This window comes from Falco punctatus, assembly GCF_963210335.1.
Source record: "Falco punctatus genome assembly, chromosome: 4".
NCBI lineage: Eukaryota > Metazoa > Chordata > Aves > Falconiformes > Falconidae > Falco > Falco punctatus.
In genome coordinates this window covers 30,962,593-30,988,654 of record NC_137583.1, presented here as the reverse complement: position 1 = coordinate 30,988,654, position 26,062 = coordinate 30,962,593, and the positions used below count along the sequence as shown (strand labels likewise).

The window sequence follows — 26,062 nt, the reverse complement described above, 5'->3', positions numbered from 1 at the left end:
CAAGGGCTCCAGCAATGCCCTTCTCCTTTTTTATGCCAGGTTGCACACATAGGTGGATCTTTGAGCTTGAGCCTGTCTACTGTCAGCTAGGAAGCAACTGTTCAAAGCAGTACATGGACAGCCGAGGAAAGCCTGCCCTTCATGGTTCCTCTTCTGTGTCAGGCCAACCCTGTGGCCAGCCACCAGCTCGATCCACAATCCAACCCCTTGCTTCCCTCCAGGTAACTGTATTTGCTTCCCAAATGTTCTTCCATCAGACACACGTCCTCCCACTGAGCTGCACAATCCAATGTCTGCACACATTCGCTTACGATTTGGAAAAAAAAAATTAAAAATGAATTTAACTTTAAAAGCTGTAACGGCTCGAGGAGTCTCCGGAGTGAAACAGGAGGAGGGAAGGGGGAGTCCAGGTTAATAAAAGCTGTTAATTAGAGTCAAATTTGCTGCTTAATGTGTCAAGAACTAGTGAGTTACGAGTTAATCAACTGTTCAGAGTTCCTTGGGAGAGCAATAAACCTGAAGCCTGAAAACAGAAGGAGAAGGACAAGGTCACAGCCTTCAAAGGAGGCGTCTCTGAAATTGTTTAACCCTAAGGTCCAAGCCGGGAGCATCCTCAGAGATGTCAAGATATCCCCCATTCTGAACATCCTGTCGTATCACTAATCATCAGCGTTCCAAGTCTTTCACAGTATGTTCAGGTTCAGAGACACTTCCTTTTTTCCTTTTTATCTGCACTAGTTGGGACTTCTATAATGCGTGACAAAAGGCACAGAAAGACCGGTAACTCTTCGAACCCTTGATTTTTTGTTTCCGCTGCTCCCTTTCAAAGGATGTTGCAAAAGCCTAAAGCAAAAGGCAGAAAAGAAACACAGAAGAGTCGGAGGGTATCCATCAAGTACTGAGCTCAGGATCCTGTGTTCCTTGTGCGAGGGCTATGAACGTCTCCCTATCGCATGCAGTAAAAGGAGCTGCCACAGCAGGAACTGCCTTAAAGAATAAATTAATAAAAACAGCAGCAAAAAGAGAGTGAATAAAGCCGATCAAGAAATGAAGGGTTTTGGAGACTAGGCACTTCCCACATTTTAATGCACCTGGGAGACAGAAGGCAAATGATGGGTGATTTTCTTTTGCCATTGAACTATGGAAAGTTTTAATCTATTTTCACTCCAATTTACTCTTTGCAAGTCTAGCCTAGATGGAGTACATTCTTCTTCCCCGCAACATACTAGCCATCATTACCGTTTCTCTGTGATTGCTAAAAGAAGAAAAGCTCCAGTTGCTATGGGATCTCTGCCATCACCCAAGAGCTTTCCCAATGGGGGGAAAAAAAGAATGCCAGAAAATAAATATTTATAGCTGAGGATTCCACCAGACTTTCAAACTTCTGCTAAAACAGGAGGCACTAAAACCATCTTTTTTTTTTTTTTTTTTTTTTTTTTACGAACCCCACAGCCGAGCGTACACCCAACTCCAATAAAACTGTTAATCCACAAATATCATTCATCACTCGAGGGCAGTTCAACAGGCCCATCTTAGTGGTACTGGTGAGGTTTTGCCAAACAAACAGAAGAAGGTAGGTTCCTTCATCTGGAGAACTTTTGCTTGTCCTCCTTCCAGTGCTCTGCCCACCGACAGCAAGCTCCTGCACAGAGGCTGAACTATTGCTCTTTCTAACAATCAATGATACGCCTGTTCACCGTGCTAGATGGCAGGAGGGGACATGGGCACAGCATGGCACGAGGCTTGCTCATGGCTCAGCGGGTCACGGCAGACCTGGACACTGCTCGGTGCGGGCACCGCGGTGGACCATGCGCTTTCTCTGCTCTTGCCACCACGCTCCGCATCCCTCTTCTCTTCCCTGCATGGATGCTGCTGGAAGTTTTTAAAAGAAAAACCTTTTCCCCCCAGGATATTTCTTCTCCTGCCTTGCAACCTCTACTTAGTTTAGGGGGCAAATGTGCTATCTGACTGTTGTGGAGACAACATGGACTCCTGAGGTTGGGACTTGGCACAAAAAAGAAAGAGGAACAGATGTTCATAGATTTCATTGCAAAATATAATTACCCACAGTTTTGAATGCTACATACAACATATTCTGGTAAACGTAAAACAATGGGAAGTGCCCTCTGTGTCCTTGTGGACATCTTGGGTGTTCCTCCAGACCCTACCCAGTTTTCATACTGCAACATTTCACACTGCAAGCAGCCGCCTTTGGAAACGTGGGGAGCACAGAGGATTGCTTCACATATAGCAAAGTAGTCTTTTTACCGTTAATTCTCTTGTTCCTCTACAACATCCAGGTCCTGAGGGAAAGCAGAGCCCAAAGCTAACCCTGGATAAAAAGATTAGTTGCTTCTACATTAAGATGCTTGTAATGATTCAGCAACTTAACGCCATCTTTCTACCAACAAGGAGTCTTTGTGGTTCCTCTATAAGCCAATAGTTCAAAGTGACAAATAAAATAAAAGAATTTGACAGAAGTCATTACCACTTACAAAGCTGTTGTACATTTGTGAGTACAAATGGGTCAATTGTAACCAAAACTTGCAGTTTTATTCAGCTGGGAGAATAATTCCATCCTTCTTTCCGAAAAGGAATCTACAATTTTGCCTCCCCTAACAAGCAATTCACCTGACGCATTAACAGTTGAACTAGTAAGAGCAAATGCAGCGTCATCCACAGCTCCGAGGTACAACTGCCATTTCCCAAAAGGCAGGTGAAATGCGCTGAGGAAAACCAGATCCCCTCATCAGGAGGGTGACCAGCTATCTCCTGACATCCGTAATATTTCAGATTCCTTTAAAACCCAGCACTTCCAATAAAGTGCAGGAGCAATCAATCCTCCACTCCTGCTGAAAACTGTTGCTGCACAGAAGAAAACAAACTACAGTATATCTCAGCAAACAATTCAGGGTCAGAAATTTTTCTTTTCTAACAATTAGTAGAGAGCGTTTGCATCCCTCCTCCAGCAGCCGCTGAGCACAGAGGGAAGGAGAAAGGGTCACAACCTTAATTCTGGACACAAATTGGCTGCTGGTTCTCCACTGCTGAAAAGGGGAGGGGAGGTTACAGCCACAGAGTAATGAGCAAGATTACACTGCAATCAGGGAATGGAGATGTGAGCTGGAAAGACATGCTGCAGGCAGGGAAAATATTTCTTAAATTAAACCCCTATTGTTCACCTTGCCTCTGCCTCGGTGGATAATCCATGAGACCCTGAGCTCCTGCCAGGAGCCAGTGTGAATAACTCAAGAGCATTTTTCCTACCTGTTGGTAATACAGCAGTCTGTGTGCATGAGCTTTCCACTTCTCCGAGCTGTTCATATGGGAAGCTAAATTTTTTGTAAACCCCGTGAATATAATTTCCTTTCTCCTTTTCCCAGCAAAATATATATTGTGGGTTTTCAGGATGAAGGGGTGCAAGCCGCACTGCTCAGAAACCATGAGTGCGGTACATGACTTTTCAGCACTTTGTGCATCATTAGAGCGAGGTTATTAACAGGACTATGGGCGGACTGAGGGCAACGAGACCATCATCTGTCTGGAGGACGATGTCTGAAAGAAAGGAAGGCAAATGCAAATTTGCAGAGGGAACATTTCTGAGATGAATTAAGTTTCCTTCCTCTGAGACAGACCGTGAAGAGCCTCAGACCTGAAGATAACCTGGTGGTAGTAAAACCCTTTCTGAAGAAGGTTGCAGGGCAAGAATTATATGCAGATGGCAGGGCTAGTTCCCTCAGTGGACATCTGAGCCAGCTTCCCTGTTGACATGTGCTGTATAAAAAACATGAGTACAGCAACAACTGGCAACTGTGCTCTCAACACCAGTCACTGCTTAAGAATTTGGGAAATACTGCGTTGGAACTAATGCAATGTATTTTGAGATCTTCATTCGAAAGACTGTGTAAGACTGTAACAGCATACTATATATGCAGTATGCTGTGATGCTAAATAGATCCATGCCCACTGAAAACAGCAGCAATTTTATTCAAGTTCTATCTTTTAAACCACTATGGATAACAACTCCTGCTTCCTTCTTCTCATTAACGCTGGTGTAAAGTGCCTGGCACAAATCTGCATCAAATGAATATAACTACAGAGGAAAATACATTGCATTAACTTGTATGTCTGGCTGTCACTTGCTTTTTTCTGTCTTACCACTGCTCTTTCCCTCTTTTCTCCTTCCTTTTTCAATACGGCAGTTTTGTTCTATTTTTCTTCATAAATCACCTTCTTTGTCCTTCTTTTCTTTCAGTCTTTCACCTATTCCTTGTCAAGTCCAAAGTTGATTGCTTTCTCTTTTTTTCCCCCTAAGTTTGATTGATGTATTCTGCACTTACGTAAATTATTTTATACAGAGCATATAAGCTATAGAACTGCCTGGAGAATACTATAAGCACTGCTACCACCCATGTAGGTAAGGAGGAAAAAAAAGTGAAGTTAACAAAGTGCTAAATTAAGTAAGAATCTCTTACATCATACTTTGAAGCTTGCCAAAGTCTGACTCTTCAGATGTACTGCAACAGCAGTTTTCTAAGACACAGGTCCTTTGCAGGCAAAAATCTTTAGTGTCACAAAATGAAATACAGATTCTCCCAACTGCTGTAGGAGGGACCAGGGGACAAGGCAGCCTTTCAAACAACCAGGCCCCAAGTCATCAGGCTGTCACTGCTGCAAGACACCCAGAACAATGCAGTTCTTCTTGCCTACTACAGAAAAGAAAGGGAGGGAAGATGAAGAAAGGTATTTACTTTTCATATCTTGTCTGAAACACCTGCAGGACTTCAGGCAAGTGATCTCTGTTGAAATTCATTGTATTGCTCAATCCATTCTTGCTTAATTCATCTCATGAAACTCTTAAATGGTACCCAGGCTATAGGCCGGCTCTCTACAGAGATGGGAATTACATCCCTAATTACAAGATATGGTACTGCCCTAATAATAAGTACTGTGCTCAGGAAGTCCCCACCCAGGGGGATGAGCTTTGACCTCTTTTAACAAAGACTGCAAAATAGTTGATAAGAACATTAAAGCAAGTCACTGCTCCAGAAACGATGCGTTCACTTGCTCCAAGCACTCTGGTGCTGGCTGCAGAAATTAGCTTTACAGCACATCTCGCTAGCCTGAGTTGGTGATAGTTGTCTGTCAGATTTGGGGCAACAGCATGCAGAGATGTAGATGGGGAACTAGTTTTACCTTCACAATATTCACTTGTTTCTCATAATCCCCTAATAGCACCAGGGCAAGCTCAGCTCAACAGGCCCGTCCCAGGCATTGCTGGGGAAATTAACCTGAAACTTTCATGCATCTTCAGGATGAGCCTTCACAACCCCTGATGTTGATTGGCTCCTCTACAAAACACACTCCACCTCAAACAGAACTGGGCGCTGCTAAGCTGTCATTACTGCTCCTCATGCTTCCTTTCAAACTGCACACCTCTTGCCCTAAGAGCACTCTCCCTCCTCACACCGGCAGCAAAAGACTGCAGCAATCTCTAACTGGGGACATGTTTTCTTCTCCGGCACAGATTTGTAGCATTTAACAGCAAATCTTCAATTATCATAGCACATGACCGTAAAACTTGCTCAACTGGAAACGTTCAGCTATTTCTGACTTCGCCTTCGGTTGTCTTCTTTCTTTTGCCCCCAAAGCCATCTAACATAGTATTCTCCTGGAACCTCTGTACAGCCTGCCTAGCACAAAGTTAAACCATAAGTCAAAATGATTAAAATTATATGGAAATATATACATCTCCTTCAACACTGTACTGGGAACATGGCTCCTAATGGGACATCACTACACATTACTCATAAGGCCAAGACATGTGGCATTTCCCAAAGAACCTGCACATTCTCCTTTTTATGCCAGATGACTTATAAGCAGCAATCAGTCTTTCTCTTTTGGGGCTGTGCCTTCCATATGCATAATCTGAGTCCTTAAAATGAACCCCCTGATCTGGATTCCACCTGCTTGGGAGGGGGGGAAAAAAAAAAAAAAAAGTCATGGAAATATATAGCAACAAGAAACTGGCAGGACAAACTCACACTCCCACTGTGCCAAATTGCAAGTTTAGTAATTCTGTTTTCTTCCCGCTGAGTGGAAGGTGTCATTAGCTGCTGTATTTAGAGCTGCAGAAAAGGTTCTTGGAGCAGTCCCCAACCTCTCTCTGAACCAGGTGGCTGGTGACCACGGGGGCTCTCTGCAGCTGGGGACCTTCACCTTCATCTTCCTGCAGGCACCACTTCAATTTTAACAGAAAGGAAATAAACGGGGCAAGTGGCACAATACGAAGCGGAGCCCTCAGGCTGTGTCGTCCTCCTCTGGGCTGAAATTCACCCCTGGGCCAGGGCCCCTCTGGAGTCCCTGCGCTGTACAAATCACTCAAGAATAGCTTTCCTTCTGGGAGAGGATTTCTCCTCTAGGCTGGTCTCTGTGGAGCTCCCATTGAATCAAATCCTCATTTCTGAAGATTAATATAACAATTCAAAGAATCATCCTCTTAACTGTGAGCTTTGGAAAGGAGCAGAAAGGCCCTGGAAGCATCCTGCAGTCACACACACGTGCACCTGGGCTTGAGCCTTGTCTGCTGGCAACAACCCTACATGCTTTCGAGAACGTCCTGACCACGAAACCTCCTGACCACGAGGAGACCCTCCCGCTTGCGCAGACATGCCGGGCCCTGCTGGCAGCACCGCGCCACAGGCAGGAGGAGCGGCAGAGCGGGGCTGTGTTTGCTCAACAGCATTTCTAATAAATAAAGATACAAAGCCAGAACCATAGGGGGTCTTCACGATGCACACAATGAGGAGAGGAGGGGGAACGTGAGGAATTGCCCCTTTCACGCGGTGACTGAGGATGGGAACGCCCTGCTGTTTCCAGATTTGTTTGGGATGGTTGAAATGAAGACCACCTGCGCTGCCTGAGAATTGGGAAATCTGTGCAAACATTCATTATTTATAAGATAGCTGTCCAGAGGCAAATTGCCTGGAATCCATTAAAGGGAGAAATCCCAGCTCCCTCTGGCAGTTGCCTGGAACAGGCCTTTTCCACTGACACAAAGGGAGGGGGGAAGGAGAAAAAAATCACTTTCATTTCTAATTAATCTTCTGGTATATAATACTTTTAATTAGGGGAAAAAACCCATAGCTGCATGCTCTTTGAGAGGAAGGAAGGAGCCAAAAGCAAGGCAGAAAGCTCTGGCATCTTGGCTGCAGCTCAGGCCTCGTCTTCCTTCAGTGCGCCCGAGCACGTGAGCCCCGCAGCCCCCACAGCCCCTGGGGGGCTGCTCTGGAGACGAGGAGCAGGGCCATGTGCATACAGACTTGGTTATTTACCCTGGAAAAAGCATTCAGAAGATGCCTTGGACAGAAATGAAGCCGACTCTGTTGGACAAAGCACGGGCAAGACGAACAGAAAGGCCCAGGGACAAGGAAACACAACCCCTACGTTATCTCTTCAAAGTCATAACCCCCCACAGATTTCATCCCCCAACCCCAAATTTCCTAGCCCTTCTTCCTCCTTCTAAGGTCTCTCTTCCCTGCATCCATTATTAATGCCACTGGGGGTACAGATTTGCACTTCGGTTTCTGAAAAATTAATTCAATGATTAAAATTTCAGTCCCTGAGTGATGGAAGCAGCTCAGGCAGGCTGGAGATGCCCCTCTGCAGACTGAAGGCCTTTGGTATCCTCCCTGCTTACCCCCTGCACGAGAGACTCCCCGTAGACCTAGCTCAAGGGGGAAAATACGGAAAATGTGTTTATAAGTTGACCAAGCTCTGCTTTTGTGGAGAAGCCGTTTCAGTTTAATACCCTGTCAATGCCCAATTCAGTGCAGAGAGCGAACCCCAGGTTCTTCCAAGGCTCAGGTACTCATGGGCTTTCTACATGATCCCCTGCATAAGGGAGAAATCTCCAAATGAATGTAAATATTAATCAATACTATACATCTACCAGTCGTCGGCAAGACGACTGTTGGCTGAGAGACTTTTCGTGTGGCTAATGACATTTTCTATGACACTACACTTAAAATGAAAGAATAGCAGAGAAAGGCCCTTGGAGAAAGACACCTTCTCAAGGCAAAAAACATGTCTGTTTTCTCATCTACACCCACGCCTATCAGCAGGAAGAGCAAGACCCAAGGAACCTGCAAACTGGTGAGGAAAAACCCCCGGGGCGATGTTCCAGAAAAGCAGAGACACACCCCCCACCACCACCCCTGCAAATTCAGTATCAGCTCAGGAAGGTCCTTTCCTGGGCTACAGCGGCACTGCCCTTCCCATCAGCTCTGCATCAAAGGGAAGAGCAGGCAAAACACCTGTGTATTTTTCCACCCTCAGTTCCTGGCTCTGTTATTTTAATTTATTTTAAAACAAACATGAGAGGGAAGTCAGAGCTGAGCAGCACACGTACCGGAGGAGCTCAGTACTCTTCTCCAGATTAGGTAGAAGGGTGAGAAAGGGCCAGATTTAAACTTACAGATTCCAATTTCATTCTTAAGGTGCTAAAAATGGCAAAATAGAACAAACACAAAAAACCAGGACTGCCTTTTCCATGGCATTTTAGTGAATAAAACCCCAACTAAACCTTGAAGCAGAATAAAGATGGCAAACTCCTCTATCCTTGGGAAGCAGCATCTTTCCACTCACATACCAGCAACAGGCTGAGAACACGGTGGGAACTCAGAGGAGGATATTCCCCACCAGCCAACGCAGCGCTGCTTGTGCTGCCATCGTGGGGGTAAGAAAGGGACAGAGAGGAACGGGAAGCACTCTAAGGAACTCTGCCGAAACCCTCCGCAGGCAGGAAAAAAGCAAAGCCCTGAAACTGAGAACAGATTTTTTCTGAAGCAACAGGATTAGTGACAGCCCACACCGCACTACATTGGGGTCATGACAACTACAGGCTCACTGAATGCTCACTCAAAGCCAACTCCTGGATACAGACAACATATGTTTGGTCCTGAAATATTTTATCAAAACAAAGTTTCTAAAAACCGTACTAAATTGTGGATTTGGGGGAAAAAACCTCTTTGCTAGCTCCAGAAGAACGCATGCTGTGTATATCACCAGCACAGTGCTACCAGGAGTAAAACCAATGCATGGAAACCTACTTTTTACCGCATCTGCAGGGTGAACGTGCACAACACTGGTTGCTTGGAAAACCTGCTGCTTTTCTTCATCAAGATGCGGCTTTGTGGAGGTTTCACAATACGCGGGCTTCTATATGCGCTTTGACTCTTGCAGTTATTCTAAGCTGAAAGCCTTTAGCACCGCAATCCTCTATCTACTGGACAGAGCGAGCATTGGTACGTGCAGTATTAGCACCCTCACATGCTTCACGTGCCAGCCTTCCCACCTCAGGACAGGTTCATTCATCTTGCTCTTGCAGAGCCCCGGTGGTTTTACTGAATCCACACCTATTAAATCTCCCCTTCTGAAAAGGCTCCAGAGCAGGATACGTCCCACCTTGCAGCTTGACTCCAGCCTCGTGACACCAACACACCTGAGAGGTGGCGTGCTGGTGGCGCACAGTCCCAATGCTCTGTGCAAAGCAAGAGGAAATGGAAATGCTGGAACAAGCACTTTGGCACAGCTTCTTGGCTGGGCTAAAGGTTTATTCCTGGGATACTGCTTTCCTGCAGACTAAGGAAAATTAAATTTAGCACTTTGCAAATAAATAGGTTAAGGCTGAAAGGACACTATTTAGGAATTTACTGCTTACAGCAGCCTCAGAGATTATAGATCCATCACCGTCTATTACCTTGCTAGTTACTGCTTCCACTCTGTCTATCTTCCTTACTTACAGAGCAGTCCTTTCATCAGGTCTTTTTCTGTTCCCACTTGAAACTGTCATCACTCTAATGGAATTATATGAAGAAAAACAACTTTGGGCTGCAGTACCTATGCCAAAAAGCCAAGGACATCTCCTGTGCTTTCTCAGGACAACGTGGTGAAATTCTTGCCTGACAGAGACACACACAGATGTCTGATAACCTCCTGGGAAATACAGCAACAGAAACCCTTTACATGCATGTCCAAGACCTCTGGGCTCCATACAACTGGCAACTGGGTCGTGTCAACACCCAGAAACACCGGAGCTTTTGCAGGGACCAGCAAACCAACAGCTGACCGGTAACCTTTGCTGCAGATTCATCGTAGCTACATTGCATGAGAACTAGTCACTGAATGCACCAACATGATTCTGAACCCCCGCCTCGTGCTGCATGCACCTCTTCCGCTCTCTGCTTCACATAAAAATCATCTGCAGACAGTCCCCTCTCCAGAGTCAGATACATCCCAGAAATGCAAAATGACAGCTAGCACATGAAACACTCTCCAGAGCCTTCCATTTAGACAGACAAACCCTCCAGTTTAAGGTTGAAATTTATGTCAGGTCCCCAGAACGTGGTTAAGATATATCCACTGTTATTGGCTACCTGCTTTAGCTAAACCTGAATACAGATTAGGGACAAATTAAAGTTTTCAAGCCTCAGTTTGATATATTTCCTCCAAGATACAGGCACACTTGGCTTGTCTTCTTTTAGACGCTAAAGATGCTATCAAAAGATAATCTTGGGGGTTACCAAAGCTGGAGGTCATCCTCAGCTCTCAAATTCCTCGCTTTCCCCATGGAGGAGAAAGCAGCAATGCGATTTAGCTATGAATCCTTATAAGAGAGTTTTGACATAAAATACCTTTCTGCACTTCTTCCTCAAAGAATGTTCTCATGCAGCTGGCAAAAAAGAAAACACATTAAACCCAAACTCCTAAAATAGTACTAAGTTACCCGCTCTTAGTGCTGACATTCACATGGGGCAGAATGAACTGGTTTTGTGTGTGGAGTTAGGATGAGTCATGTACCCGTTTGAAGCAAATGTGAGAACAGGATAGATATCTCACCATTTCCATGTATATGAATAAAGACAGTTGATACATTATTAAATCCTAACATTAATCTCTAACCATGTTAAGTATTAATTCCTTAAGTATACAGAACGCAAAGAGCTGAGCTGCAAAAATTGTTGTTCTGTAGCAAGGGTAGGCCTACACTGGAATCACAGCAGCCAGTTCCCATAACAAAGCCCTCCAGAAGGATTTTCAGTGTACTGCTGCATTCTGTCATTGCTCCACAGACAGCACCGTAGCAAGGACACCAGCATTAATGCATTCATACTGCACCACTGATAGTACATGTTATGATCTGGAAAGCCTGCATGGCACGGTGTGCTTAAGACTCCCAGATACTGTGAAGTGCATCAAATCTTCAAGAAATGCCATGACTGAATGCTTGATGTGCTTCCAACCCTCTCCAGCAATAACTGCCTCCAAATAGAGGTGGGATGCCCTAGAGCAAAGTGGAAGGTACACTCACAGTGGTTATTATTTTTGCTTTCCTACAAGCAGTTTCTCAAAAAGAAAACATAAGAGACCTCTGTTTAGGTAAAGGTCTCAGGGAACGCCCAAACACAGCAGAGACTGGGATCCCATGAAGAGCTGCCTAACAGGCTTTGAAACATCAGCTCTTATCTTAAACTGGCAAGCCAGTTCGAGAGGAAGCATATTAACTGGTTTACGCAACACCAACTTAAAGGCTAAGAGCCGTGTAGTAATTGAGCATTTAGACTTTGAAGCGTGGAAGCAATAGAAAGATGACAGAGGAACATATGGCTGTGAGATCCAGGCTCCTGGCTGCCAAAGGGGACCTGTGACCATGACACCCCATCCTCTGCTTCTCACGATTCCCCCACTACATCCCCCCCACTCACCTGCCAAGCCGTGTGTTAAAGGGCCAGCCACCCCGTTAACAAAACTCAGTTTAGGCTGACACCTTTTAACTCTGAAATCCTACGCGAGGGCACAACACAGGCATTTATATTCACAACAAATAGAGGAGAAGAGTTTTATATGAGCCCAGATCCACTCTTCAGGTGGATGCAATAGATGTCCCAAGACCACAGCAGCACGACAATCTTCTGCTGTTTTCACATTTGTGAACTGGTTTTTACACACACAAACACCCCTCCTCTTTCCTCCTTGGAGATTAGAAAATCTTTTGCCCCAGTCAAGCATAGGTAGTAGCTAAAACTCCCACAGCAAGAGATAAGTCCTAATTATATTTGTATTTAAACAACGTGCTGCTTACTCGAGAAAGAAGAGAGGCAGCGGCTGCCACTCACTCTTGCTGGTGGCTTTGTGCAGGCTGAACTGGGCTGCTGTGACCTGGGGCACTCGCGTGCTGGTGGGTGCTTTGCTGGATGTGACCAGCCGTGTCTCACCACAGAGCTGCTTCCTGGAGCTAACTGCTTTTCCTAGAGGTCTTCTCACAAACCCTTCCTGGTACATACAGGGAAAAAGCGAAGGAATGGTACAAAAGCCAGCCTCAAGTCCCTTGGCAATGCTCGACTGCATGCCCTCCGTACCACCAACCACTCCCTGCAGCCAACTCTAAAGAGGCTTCAGGGACATCCCTGCAGGACCACAAGTGGAGGAAAGGGCCACAGGGATGGTTGACGTCCCTGACGCCATTTGTCACACAGGGATGGTATAGAATACGATGTTGTGCCAGTCTTGCTGTGGCTGAACCTTGGAGCAGACACACAGCAGCACAGAGCCCCAGAACTGACACAAGGCAGGTGAGGTGGCCTGTCCCCTGCTCAGTGTCCAAAGGGAGACGAGTAACAGACTATGAAGCAGCCAGGGATGATGGGGTACCCAGAAGCTCAAGACTTCCCCCCACCAAGGGTAAAACTTCCAGCATCTTCCACTCTTTTCACATGGAGCTTTGAATGAAACCACGTACAAGCAACCAGTGGGGTTGGGGTTTGCTGACACAGCTCTGCATGTTCTGCAAATTCACAACAGAGGAGTCAAGGAAAGCAACGAGTGTGCATCAAAAGCTGCTTTGCAAACCACTCATCTCATGTGCACTGCAGTGAGGCCTTGCTATTCCCCTACCACCCCAACTTGAAGGCATTGCCTTTGCCTTCAAGAGTGCCAATCACACAGGCTCCAAGTAGAACATCTTCTGAAACTACCAGAGACTCAAATAAATGAATACATTGAATAAACTGAAGAGATTTAATGCCAGTTGAAGGTGGCAAGTACCCACAGAACAGGAAAGGAGCAGCTGTGCCACCCCAGGCCCCCGGCCCATGCCGGCTGCACCACGCGTCTGAGGGACAATTTGCCGCATCCACTGCTGTAAACAAAAGCCGGCTGCACCGGTTACATCTCCAACCCATTCACACGCAGCCTCCCCACCGCAAAACATTATGAAAAGCTTCTCAACCCCCTGTGGAAATCCATGAATGGTTAAACCATGCACCCAGGTGAGAGGGATAGAGAAAACCAGAAGGTCAAGTGACCAAGAGCAAAGCCACACGGTGATTTAGCAGCAGAGATGGGAACGAGAATCCAGGAGGGGTTCTGCTTATGTTCCCTCTGCTTTATCCGTTATTTAACACTGTCTTCGCCTCACAGTGCATAAACACAGCCCTGTCAGCCCACACAGTCCTTTGTAATCTGTTCAAATACAGCAGCAGGCGGACACAGACAACCTTCTCTCCCGAGACCTCCCGTGGGGAGACCGGGCACAGCCAGCAGCAAGAACAACTCTTCTTCAGTAAATTGCAATCACGTGGGTGCTGGGAACATGGTGGGGGGGTGGGAAGGAAGGAGCAGCTTTTATTGTAGCAGGTAAGTCAGCCAGGATCTGCTCTGCCTCCTGCTAACTTATGCTGACACAGCAGCAGCTTTTGTGCTGTCTGGGACCAGGGCTGTGTGCAGGGCTGCCTGGCTCTGCCACGCGGCACAAAGACGGAGCCAGTGGCTGCCTGGTTTGGGGCACGGGCAGAGCCAGGGTACAGGCAGGATGTGTCCCACGTGCTGTCCTACACCACACACCCCTCCAGGGCCACACATGTGCTACACCAGCCTGGATGCTCTGGTTTAATTAATTGGTCATCGGTGACCTGTGCTCCATTTGGTGCACATGACTCTCCATAGAAAGGATGGGCTGTCTCTTCCATTTCATTAAATAAAAGAGATCTCAATGAAGGAAAAGGGGATTTGGAGAGAGGTGAATCGCAAACTTATTTTTAAAAAAAGGTGTATTCTAGTGATTGGTTACTTGCGGTTATTGCAGAATCATAGAATAATTTAGGCTGGAAAAGATGTTTGAGACCATCAAGTCCAACCATAAACCTAATGCTGCCAAGCCCACCAGAAGCTGTGAAAACAGATGCTGAGGTCCTTCAGCTGGGGTGGCTGATGGCTGCTGTGTCCTGGTCCCTGGATGAGGCTGTCAGCAGTACTGACAGTGATGGTGGCTGAAATCAGGTGCAGAATTTGTGGGAATAACTCAAAAGCTGCCTTTTTTCAGTGCCCTGCTGCTCCTTTGCTGAGAGAGAAGTGCAGACAGAGAGGCAGAGCTCATACTGCCACAGGCAGGGTGCTGTGGGGAGTGAAACCTGCAGCTCAGCACCAGCGCTGCCATGCCCTTGGGGCATGAAGGACCAAAGGGAAGGGAAACCACAAAAGCAACTTGGTGCTTTTTGGATGATTACAAAGCAAACACGGAATTGCTGAGGGCCAGCCTGAATCTCAGATGGCACCTGTGAGCCGTCCTCATGTTTCCTGCCCCAAAACAGACCTGCTTTTTTGAAGTGATGGGTTATGTATCTGCCTCAAAGTGTAACACATCAGTCACTTCAAAAGAGAGGATGCACCCATCAGCAAGACAAATCTCTGACCTTTCAGAGAGCCTCACATGTACCATCCTCCCGCTAGTCAGGAAAGACTCAGTCACTGGAATAATTCTCCAACATCATCAGCATTAATTACCTGCATGGCTGGGTCTACCCTGGCAGACTTGCAGGCATGGCAGGGAAGGGGAGCAAGTGGTGCCAACACGCTGCAGACAGGTATCATGCCAGACCGACAGGTAACAGGGGAATGTATTCCCCAGACCAAAGCTGCTCTAAGTTCCCCATGAGCACAGTCTATTTATCCTGACAACAGTCTAGTTACATTGGCAGGAGCATCATCCACCTCGTACAGATGGGAAACAGAGGCAGAGAAAGAGCATTAACTTTGCTCAGTTGGAGCAAGGCTTCAGCCCAGCCTCCTGAGGCCTGGGAGCAGCATCTTTTTGCTCAGAAATTCTGCAGTAAAATAAAACCTTCTGTCAGATCTCTCCACTATCCTCAAGGTGACTGGTTTCATTTGGACAGAAAAAAAGGAAAAAGCCCCCAAAACCAAGGGAAAACCCCTCTACCCTGCCCTAGGGGATAGGCAGTTGTTCAGAGAAGCACAAGCAGTAAGAGAAAAATTGTGTCAGGAGAAAAAAAAGCATGAGAAAGAGCAGAATAAGATAAAGACAGCAGCAAGAATTGAAGTTAGGTCCTAATATGAAACAGGCTGCTACAATATGTGAAAGAAAATGACGTGTAAGAAGTTTAATACAGGATTTGATGCTGTAACACCATAGATCACTCAACAGCTCCTGTTTTAGAGCTGCTGATTAGTGCAACCCAAGATGGGTCCTTGCTGACCCTTCCAGGAATCCCAGCACCATCATCTGGCAGGAAGGCATCGCACAGCAATGCAGGCACTCCCGGAGCTGAGCAGATATCACGTCTCCACCAATCACATGGAAAAATTGAAAACAAAATATAAAAATAAAATAACTTGTAATTAACAAGAATGAGGAGTTAACAGAGGCCTACAGTCTCTAATCAATCTCTTGCTGCCTGGCCTGCTCCACCGATGAGCACCATTGTTATTCTTGATTGTGTGCAAGAGCGCGAGACGGCTGCTGGAAGAATAGCACTCCATCCAAATTGTGATTTCTTTCTCCCCTCGAGACTCATCAAGGGTGAGGAGGAGGAGGACAACAGGGGAGAAGACAGATGCAAAAAGAAACAAACAGCTAGAACATGCTTCTCAGGGATACTCTGCTGGGTTCAAGGAGGAAACAACTGAAACTGCAGGTACACCAAGCATGCACACTACTCTGATTCACAGCTCACAACACTGCTATCAGCTTCAAGATGAAACAAAAGCAATCAGGCGAGTAAAAGTAAACCCTGTATTAACCATCCTGCTTATTCCAAGATGCACCAGCGTGCCCCAGCCAAACCGATGCTAAGGCTGCACTGGAAACTCAGCAGACTGGACTCTCACCGCACATTTAACCACAGGAGTTTTGTCTCTACCTTTCAGTCAGCAGTTTGTCAGCATCACTTTGTGTTTGAAAAATAGCCTCCAAGTTCTTTGTTATTCAATCCAGCCTCATTTCCCTCCTCAAGAAAAGATAATTAAGCTATTACTTCTTGTGCGCGTAGCTGCCCCATCACATTGTGCACACCTTGTCAATACAGAGGCACTTGGATGGCAGGGTACACAAGTGATGGGGTAAGCAAAGGAAGGCTGGGAAGTTAAAGGTGGTGTCTGTCCTCACACCATACCCTTTCTTCCCTACGAAGCCTTCATCCTTTCCACCCCTCTGTGATCAGCCTCTGCACCCAGAGTGAGCCACATCAGAAGCAAGTGTTCACTTTTCAGATCGCCTTGAAGATTGACGGCAACAGTTCCCCTTACAGATCTGTAAACCAACTCTGCATAACTCCTTAAAGAGGTGTGCATCAAAGACAGCTTGCATGCTGGCTGTTAATTTAACAGGTCACAGAAAAGCTGTTGATTTTATTACCATATTACCAATTCAACAGAACACCAATAAAGAATTTATTTCACAGCAAGAAGTGCCAGCCCTGTAGTTGTCAACATTCTCAAGCTGTGTCAAGATACTTCTGCTTTTGTTTGCTGTCTGATATCTTGGGCATAAAGTCTACCAACTTGGGGATGCTCTTCAATGAGCCACCGCTGGTATTTGGGTTTCCATTTGATAATTTTGACAGAAAATAACAACATGGGCAAGACCGGGAAGCAGAAAGAATTCTGTACTCTGCAAGGCTGGGCTCTGAGGATACAGAAAGTATCTGTCTAAAGGCAGCCTTTTGGCCAGGACTATTTATGAGCTCAGACACATTAACACCACTACGATATTGGAAAGATTCTGTCTGCTTTAACTTTCTTACCAACTCAGACCCAAATAATTTATACATGAATTACTAAAAAATCCGAGCACTCCTTTCTGAGACAGTAGAGGGATCTAAAACCATAAAGATTTCAAACACTGCCAGATTTGATGTAGCTGTTAGACAGCATCAGGTCGATTGCCTTTTCAGTCCAGGATCATATCAGGAAAGTGACTGGCACCACACTCACGCCAGACCAGTGGAAATAGTTTAGCTGAAGCACAGTGAATAATCAAGCACAGACTGCTCTCCCTGAGCACTCTTCTTGCTCTCTCTTCTTCACTCAAGTCTTCATTCCTAAGTATTTCCAGAGGATGGAGTTGAATGTTGCCAGGTACAGCAGCATCCAAACCATATGCACACACAACCCAAAAAAACCAAGCAGCATGCGCAGGAATATTCTCCTGAACCTCTGTAGTAAGAGGTTGCCTTTACACCTCAAAGCAGAGGGCTCTGCATGCCCCTACTTAAGGCGAGTATGAATATTTAATGTAAAACAAAGTATTATTTTTTGTCCACAAAGATACCTTACCATTTTAGAAAATGTACTGACCTCCTGCTCTCAGCACTACCTTGAAGCCATAAGGTCTATCAAATAAAAGGATTTCCACTCTTTTCATTTGAAATTGATTGGCTTCAAATGCTTTGGCTGAGCCTGCGTCTTTAGGCACACAAAAAGAAAAAGCCCATGATTTAATTTCTCTGTACTGTTTGTTCATTTGTACAAGTGTCTCCAAATCATCTCCTCTTCAAATTTGACCAGTCTTTCTGTTTACCAGAAGACTTTCTTTGCCTGAAACAATTGTCACTGCCTTTCTAAAGGCCTCCGTTCCTTAATCTCTTTCAGGATCTAGCCAGAGACAAGGGTAAACAGCCTGATGTACACATGGCCAAGCAATGACATCCCGACTTGCCACCGCTTAATTCCAAGTTGGCTAAGCTGATTTTGAAGCTCCCGGGCAATGTTTGTTGGTTTTAATAGATATCTTTAATGGCTTGTTACAAAGGGAGTCAATGCAGTTCTTGGATCCCTTGTGGGTGGGCTGGCCCAGGCACACCGGTCAAGCATAACGTTCAATACAGAACGCAAAGTCCGTGCCACGTCCTAATGCACCTCATGTACCAGCAACGGGAACAGAATATGAAGCTGTTGAGTGTCCCAATAACTATAACGCATTGCATCCCCCATAAAAAAATAATCATCAGAAACTAAACTCCTGGTGAGGAATCTGTAACACCGCTTTCCACAGCATTTAATTAAAGGAACAAAAAAAGAGCAAACAAGCGAGAACAAGCTGTGAAGCCCGAGATGTGCCTTGCTGCCTACGCACTCACACACAGGGTCTGAAAATCACTGGAACATCCTTAAAGCTGATGAGCTCATCTGTTGCATCGACAGGGATCACCAATAAGTACTGATACGGTTTCATTGGAATTCAGTGCTCATTTATAGATGCAGTCATTTATATTTGCAGCATGCTACTGTGATTAACCCTTTCACTGAAGCTGTAATTCCAATTAATGCGAATTGGCTGGACACATACAGCATGTAGATAATAAGCTCTGCTACAGTAACGGCATACCTTGGTCGGGAAAACCAAGCACATCTTTCATCTTCATTTAGCTTTGAAGGGGTTACATTACAGTAGCTCCTATTGCATCCCTGCTATTGAAGCCTCACTGAAAATTAAATGCCACCAGCAGTGCTACTGAAATATGCTCTAAAGTTTACAGGCAAACTACAGAAGCTTGTAAAGTGCCAGGGGACTTCTCTGGTTTAATTATATAGACCCTGTTCCATAAATTGCTTGAATGGAATAAATACAAATAGCATTCCCTGCTTTGTGACCTCTTTGGGTTAATGAAATGCACACAAACACCCACAGTCTGCTATGGCTCAGAAATTCCACAGCATAAACACACAACCTCGCTGGAAGCCGTAGCTGGGATTCAAGCCTTGGTACATACATGAGAACCAGCTGCCTGGACTCAGCAAGAAAATAATTTGTTGTTTATATTCTACCGCTATTCTAAGCTGCAGATGGTGGGAATTGTCTGCGATTTACTGAACAGGGAGAAAGGGTCTGAGATTTTGTTGTTCAGGCTCCAATTAACAAATCTGCTTCTCCTGTCCGAAGAGGTGTGCGAGGTAAGAGAGGCTGAGGAATTCCATGAATCAATAAGCAACCCACCCCTGGCTTTGGGAAACGTGAGATCTGCTCTACCTGGTGACACTTCCCTCCATCCTCTGGACATACTTGGGAATAAACACTTGAATGAAGAAGAGGCAGTGAGAAGAGTGTTAAGGGAGAGGAATCTGTACTTCATTATTTGCTCTTCCGCATGTAAATTATTTCTATTGCCATGACACGAAGAAAAATTCAATTCTACTGGATACAAACTAATGAGATGCCAGCCAGTCCTTGTTCACGTGGCCAGTATGCAATTTTCTCATGTTTCTCTAGCTTTCCCCAAGCATGCCATGTCTCCTACGATGAACTGCTACTTGTACTGTCTGGTCACGGCATCCAACGGACATCTCCGAGTCTGCCGAAGGTTCATTCACTAAACATGTAACACTACAGGTGTGAGCGCAGGCCCCCAGAGGTGCTAGAGCTACAGCATTGCACCATCTCAACACCGAACTGTTTTCAGGATTCAAGGACAGTACCTTAAAACCAACAGAGTTATTCTCCTCCCTGGACACTGAGCTTTCTTTTCTTGCTCCCATTCCTCCTAGTCAGTCCAGAACCCTCATAAGGCCAAGTAATACAACTGTTTTGGGGATGTCTTCTAGTTTTCATAAGGAACCTAGGTGCTGTCTTATACTTATTCTCATTTGCTTTATTTGGTTGGGTTTTTTGGGGGGGATTTGGTTGTGTTTTTTTTTCCTGAGGCTCTAAAGTTGCAGAACAGGAAGATGTTTGTCCTGTTACGTAAAGAAACAATACTGCAGCAACCCACATGTGGCACACAGCTGTAGGTCCGCAGACACAGAACTTCTTCAGTTCTTGCTTGTAGAGTTCCCTCCTGCACTGAACACCTCTTAAATCCTCATCCTTCTCATAAATGCAACCTCCCCCAGGGGGATCACACTGACCTGTAAACTTGGGCTGTTGACACCTGAACCGATGTAAAGATGGAACTAAACAGCTCGGTGGCCCTAATGTCAGACCTCAGCTCTCTAATGCACCAGCATTAGGTAACGCAAGAGAAAAGCGGCGCCCATCAAGCTGCAGCCTGGCCTCAGACCACCCAGCTAGACGAATAAAGGTATCAGACTGACAGAAGACAGACTGCTATTGCTCCTCATCTGTGCTACTCAAATAAATGGCACTTCACACACACAAGGATGAGTTGCTGCTCAAAAGGATTCCAATTTACATAAAGACAAGATGACATGCAGACAAGCCAGGAGATAGCAAAGACAGCAAGGACATGTATCTTGTAGTGAAGTAAGGATGGAACCTTGGTGGTTACATAAGGTTTTACTGCCGCGGTGTATATAACTGATATTCTAAAAAGGTGAAGTGCAAGGCCAGATGCCTTAGGTATTATGCACATGCAGTCTCTTCTCTTTACTCCTAACTTTGATATATAAGTGGGAGACCAGATGTCAAGCCTTCTAAGGCAATTTTTTAAAGGAAGAAAAGATTTACTTCCCTCGTAAGGCACACCCAGTCACATAGCAGAGGGGCTGGGATTTTCCAGTCTAATCACTGAGAAGAGCAAACACATCCTGGCATGCTGAAAACCATGAACCCGAAGAAGCAGGTGCAGTGCGGGGTGCACAGACATACCTTAAAAAGCAGGCAGTCCCCTTGGTGCTCGGCGTAAATGGAGGAGAGTCGGTACTGGTTCTCAGTTGTGATGTCGATCTGGTATCCCGTCAGTGTGTAGCACACCTTGCGGAACTCCTGGATCTTCGTCTGGAAAACTTCTTTCAGACGCTGGTTTTTTAGTTCTGCACTTTCCACTTGCTTCTTCAGCTCTAAGTAGGGGAAGAAAATGGGTACCTTCTTACATGTCATCAGCACAGAGCCCCTTGCATTGTATTTACAGTGCTAGCCAAACTAAGTGAATTGAAAAGGTTAATTCAATTTTTTACAAATAAATAAAGCAGGCAGAGTAAAGACACAGACAAGCTAGATTCCTCTCCTCCTGGTCCCAGCAGACCAAAAGATAATAAACTGGGGAATAAGGAAAACTGACGTGTCTTGGTGGGATGGATTTTTCTTTTGCTCAGCCAGCCTTTTAACAACGTACTACAAAATTCAAAGCTATAGCATCCATTTCCCCACATGCACACATCTTATTTTCTACAGGAACCCAAGAGAAGGGTGTTACGCTACGTGAAGCAAGAAAGTAGAAAAACGGTAAGAAATACGCCTCTGTACGGTTGCATCATGAGGAAGCTGCCTATAAGGAAAATCTCCTCCAAAATACTCTTGATTTGACTTTAAGTGCTTTGATCTCAAATTGACACACTGCTTAGGAACCCCTCAAGATTCCAGAAGGGGCTTTACTATGATAAAAAGCCCGAGGAGTACCACTGCCTCTTTGCATTTGCCACCTTAACTGGACTAGTCCCTAGAAGAGAGGTCCTGGGAGACTGCCTGCCACTCACCCTGTATTTTATTGCTACAAAGGGAGCTGCCAGTACTGTGAATCCTTCAAGAGGATACACAACAATTACCATGAATCTTTCACCCAAGGTGCCTTCTGAGTAATTAAACCTCAATTTATCCCCCCATTAATTACAGAGATTGGATTTACTTTAATATACACTAGAGATGTTTCCCAAGTCAGCCTGTTTTGTCAACACTGCAGTCCAGGGTTAGAAAAAAAAAACAACCCTGACTCTTTCTAACAACAAACAAATAGACTTCCCCACTCGGAGACCTCTGTCATTCTGCGGTTTAAGGTTTTCTTTATGCTGTGATCAGTGACATAATTGCAGCACATACGGGCCATATGTCTTTATTTTAGCTACTTCAGGGTCCAGCAGTAAGACAGCAGAAGCTTCAGTGCAAGGCGACTGCTTGAAGGTTTTTGGCTAGGCTGATCCAGCCCAGGCTACAGCATTACTGTTTCCCAAGCAAGCTGGAGTTTTCGCTTGAGTATTTGCTGAGAAGTGTCTCTCCGTTGACCTCCCGAGCACCGTGTAGGAAGAATGCAGGATGGTAACTGCAAGGCCACGGACTTCCCTCTGATTCACCTCTGAGCAGCTGCAAGTGCACCAGGAGAATGCAAGGCTCCCCTTACCTTCTGTACTGCTTTAGCTAGGCTCTCCGGATGGGACAAAAGGATAATTCAATGTGTTATGTTAAAGTGTCTTAAATGCCACTGAGGATGCGCCTGCTCAGAAGTACTTTGGCCTTAATCCAATTCAGCTTAATCCCCAGGCAAGGACAGGAACTCTTTAATGGTTAAAGAGAACTACATGTCCCTTTACTTCTGAATGAGAGCATCCACGCGGGGAGAGTTAACACTGGCCAGCTCCTTACCTTTGGTTAATTCAGCTCCACCTCCCCGAGCAGCTTGTGCAGATGATGTATGAGCAAAGTATTTCTTTTACTCCGGGTCTCCCTCAAGCTGTATCTCACTTTATCAAGGGAAGCAAGCCAGTCTTGGGGAATGTCACCACTTTGTGCATTAAAACACTCCTATACAGCCCCCACTGCTGGGAAACCCCCGGTTGCTGGGGGATGTAAGGTAAGGAAAGTATCCAAACCCTGCTCACAAGCCCAAAGGGTTGTGGTTTACACTCTGCCCCTTCTCATGAACTTGAAAAGGCTGTTCTTCCTGACCACCCACATTCCCATTCACACCAAACTCATCACTGCATGATCAATTCAACTCTTCCTTGGGTTGTTACCACCTTTTCCTCAATGTCTCAGCTGAGTCTGGTGTTTGATTATTCTAATAATCAGCCTCCTGAAATCAGGAGGTTAATTGGCAGCTCTGACCTCAATATTCTCATAGTCTTCACTCAGCTATGCAACTGTTAAGGACAAAATCCTACATATAAAAGTAAAAATTCAGTGACCATGTTGCAGTGGTAAATAACATTTCGCCACTGTCAGAGACAGCGCTGCCTTTAATATACTGCACATGTCTAACAGCAATATTTTTTTTTCCTAATAAATGCAGCCTAGCCTTGGAAAAGTAAATCTGCCTTTTCCTACTGCATCTTGGAGGCTGCCTTTCCTGACTTTTTTAACCTTGGAGGTGTATGGCACCCTAATTCATGAACTCCTTGAACAGCTTCTGTTACTCACGAAGTAACAAAATCACAAGTATCCTCACACCCGCTGGGCTGCAGCCTTGTAACCCCCCCAACAGCACTGGCCTAGTTAGACTACAACCATGTGGATCTAGAATAGCAACTAAGTGATGGCAACTGCTTTCCTCCACTACCCTCAGGGTGAAAAAGGAGAAACTCTGACTACAACCAGTCTTTTTGCCAGAAATCCTGAGCTTTTCAATTTAACTGAAGGACTAGCAAGCCTTCACTCCCAACAGTGTGCCCTTGCCCCCCCCCCCCCCCCCCGCCGTTCCTCCTGGCCCTCTTTCCAGTGCCTGCGGCAGTTTTGGTGTATTACCGCGTCAGCTGTCCTGGCTGAAGGAACTCATCTGCATGGAAAAAAAATGTTATCTCCTTGTTAGAGATGCCTTGTGTCAGCCATTGGCACGAGGTGCTGAACTCTCTAACTGCTAATATAGATGCAGCCGCATGTGCCAGCACCAGCCGGGGATGGGATGGAGCCTTGTCATCCCCTCCACGGCTCCACTAGCAATTCCCCAACAGCGTTTCTTTAGTTTGGGGATGGGGCTAGAAAAACACAAGTAGACAAAGGGACATGATAAGAACGCTTACGTTTGCAACTACTCCCAGTGAGAGGTCCAGTGAACCCTGACTGTAAAACAGAGATGCTCTTCCTTTATGCCCAATTAAATTGCAGTCCTCAATCGTTCAGCTATAGCAACTGCTGATGCCTACCTCCTGCGGTATTTATCCCAATTCAGCAAGGGGCTATCCCCAGATTAACTCCAGACAGCACTCAGGACTGTGACTACTCCCCTGCTTCTCATTGAGAGCTCTGCTGACACAACCAAGAAGCCACACTGTGAGGAGGATTCACGGAAGAGTAACTTGATAGGAAGATAAGCTGAGACTTGAGAAACATAGGATGGGATCCCACTGCTGAAACAAAGCCATCTGAGATGCTCTAGGATATTTCTCACAGCTTCCCACCACGCTTCTGCAGGAAAGAGGTTTCCTGCAGGCTCTCTGTCATACCAGCCACCCTCAGGTCAACATCCCAGACACTTTGGGGTGTCTAAAATGGCACAGGATGCCTATTTTTAGGCACTGGGTACCTATGTAGCCTCTACACCACACATGGCCCTGATGCCGCAGATTCCCTGCGCCTAGGGAACAGCACAAGCAGCATATACACTGGCTTGGGGACAGTAATTAATCTTTCTAATATTTCCCCCACCAAATGAAGATGTTAAGCTAAGAGGCAGCTCATTGTTTGCTCCGTGTCTCAATTCAAAGATGTGACGGCACTATTTCTTAAGCCTCACCTAATACCACTAATTCCCGCCAAATTTCTAGCAGAGTCAGGAAAAATTGATTTAAAAGTCATCATCTGCACAGAGTGCAATTCAGCGTATTTCAGAGCAACGTTTAAGGCACAGCCTTAGAGACCACTGAACAGAGGGAGATCCTTTCAGGGTGGGTCAAGGTGCATTAACGGAGCAGGTTTCTGATGACAGCATTACTGTTTCCACTCTTATCTACCACCTACAGAACATCGAATGTCTTGATCCTTTAAGATCTTTCACAACATTTGGAGAATTAGGTTTAATTATATCTTTAAAAGACGATGTTTGAAAACCAGAATCCCTGTTCTCAGGGTACCTGTTTGAGTTCCTGTGTTCGAGACTGTTACACTTGCACAGAACAGGCAAGAGAAGTTGCAGGTGTGCTCTGCAGAAGCCATGGACAGGCAAAGTCACACCACAAACATCCTTCATCCCAGAGAAAGGATGCCAAAGCACCCCTCACTGAAGCGTTAATGAAACAAATAAGAACTGAGAAAATAAGCGTGAGATTTGGCAGGCTATGCCTTGGTCAGGGATAATGACCGGCTGTTTATGTGCCTGGGGAAAAAAAAAAAAAAAAAGATGAAAGAGGAGAACAGAGAACAAGAAAATATATGGAATTCATACTGCCACATCTTCTTTGTATTCAGGCCAAAAGTATGTACAAAAAGTTGCCCATCCTGAAGAGTGTGATGGGGGAAAAATAATCTTCACTGAAAAAAGTGATTAGTCTCTTACAAAATTAATATTGCCAAATGATTAACTTCCCCCTAATGATGCTGCTTCTTGAAACACCTTGTATTTTCACACACTTATATTGGCTTTAATGAATAATTCAAACTATTTTGGATAAATAAATAAAATATAAGTTGGGCTTTTTTGGTTTCTCATTGAAAATGTCACTGCTTTTTATTCCATTGCTTTTACACTCCTTACATCTGAAAATGTTCACTGCTGCCTGAAAATACCACAGCTTTGGCTCTTGCTCCGAGTTCAGCTGGGTCAATCAATAGCAATAGCAATCTCTACACCAAAGAAAACCAAATCCACACTTAACCTTTTCCCCAGGGAAAGAGGAGAAAACAATATGGCTCTCAGCATGCCAAAAGGGGCATGAAATTAAATGTGTCACTAGTCTTCTCCAGGAAAACAGAAATTTGTTCTGCCCATCCTCCGAGATGCCACAAGCCATGTAGCTGCATTAATTCAGTTGCGATCCCAGCTAATACATCTCTCTCTCAGAAAAGCCTGAAGTCCTTTCTAACTCTCCATTAAAGGTTACTTTCCCTTAGTAACATGTTTGGGGGTCACTCACTCCAACACGCACAGGCTAAAGTATTTACACATGAATT

At 45.4% G+C, this 26,062-nt stretch overlaps 1 protein-coding gene across 1 annotated transcript in view; it reads right to left on the bottom strand.

Annotated features, from left to right (window-relative positions):
- MAD1L1 (mitotic arrest deficient 1 like 1) overlaps positions 1–26,062 on the bottom strand; it is a 370,489-nt gene that overhangs the window by 63,860 nt on the left and 280,567 nt on the right. The window contains exon 17 of the mRNA XM_080382402.1: positions 20,897–21,087. Coding sequence (XP_080238528.1) covers positions 20,897–21,087 — 191 coding nt within the window. The remainder of the gene's footprint in view (positions 1–20,896; positions 21,088–26,062) is intronic.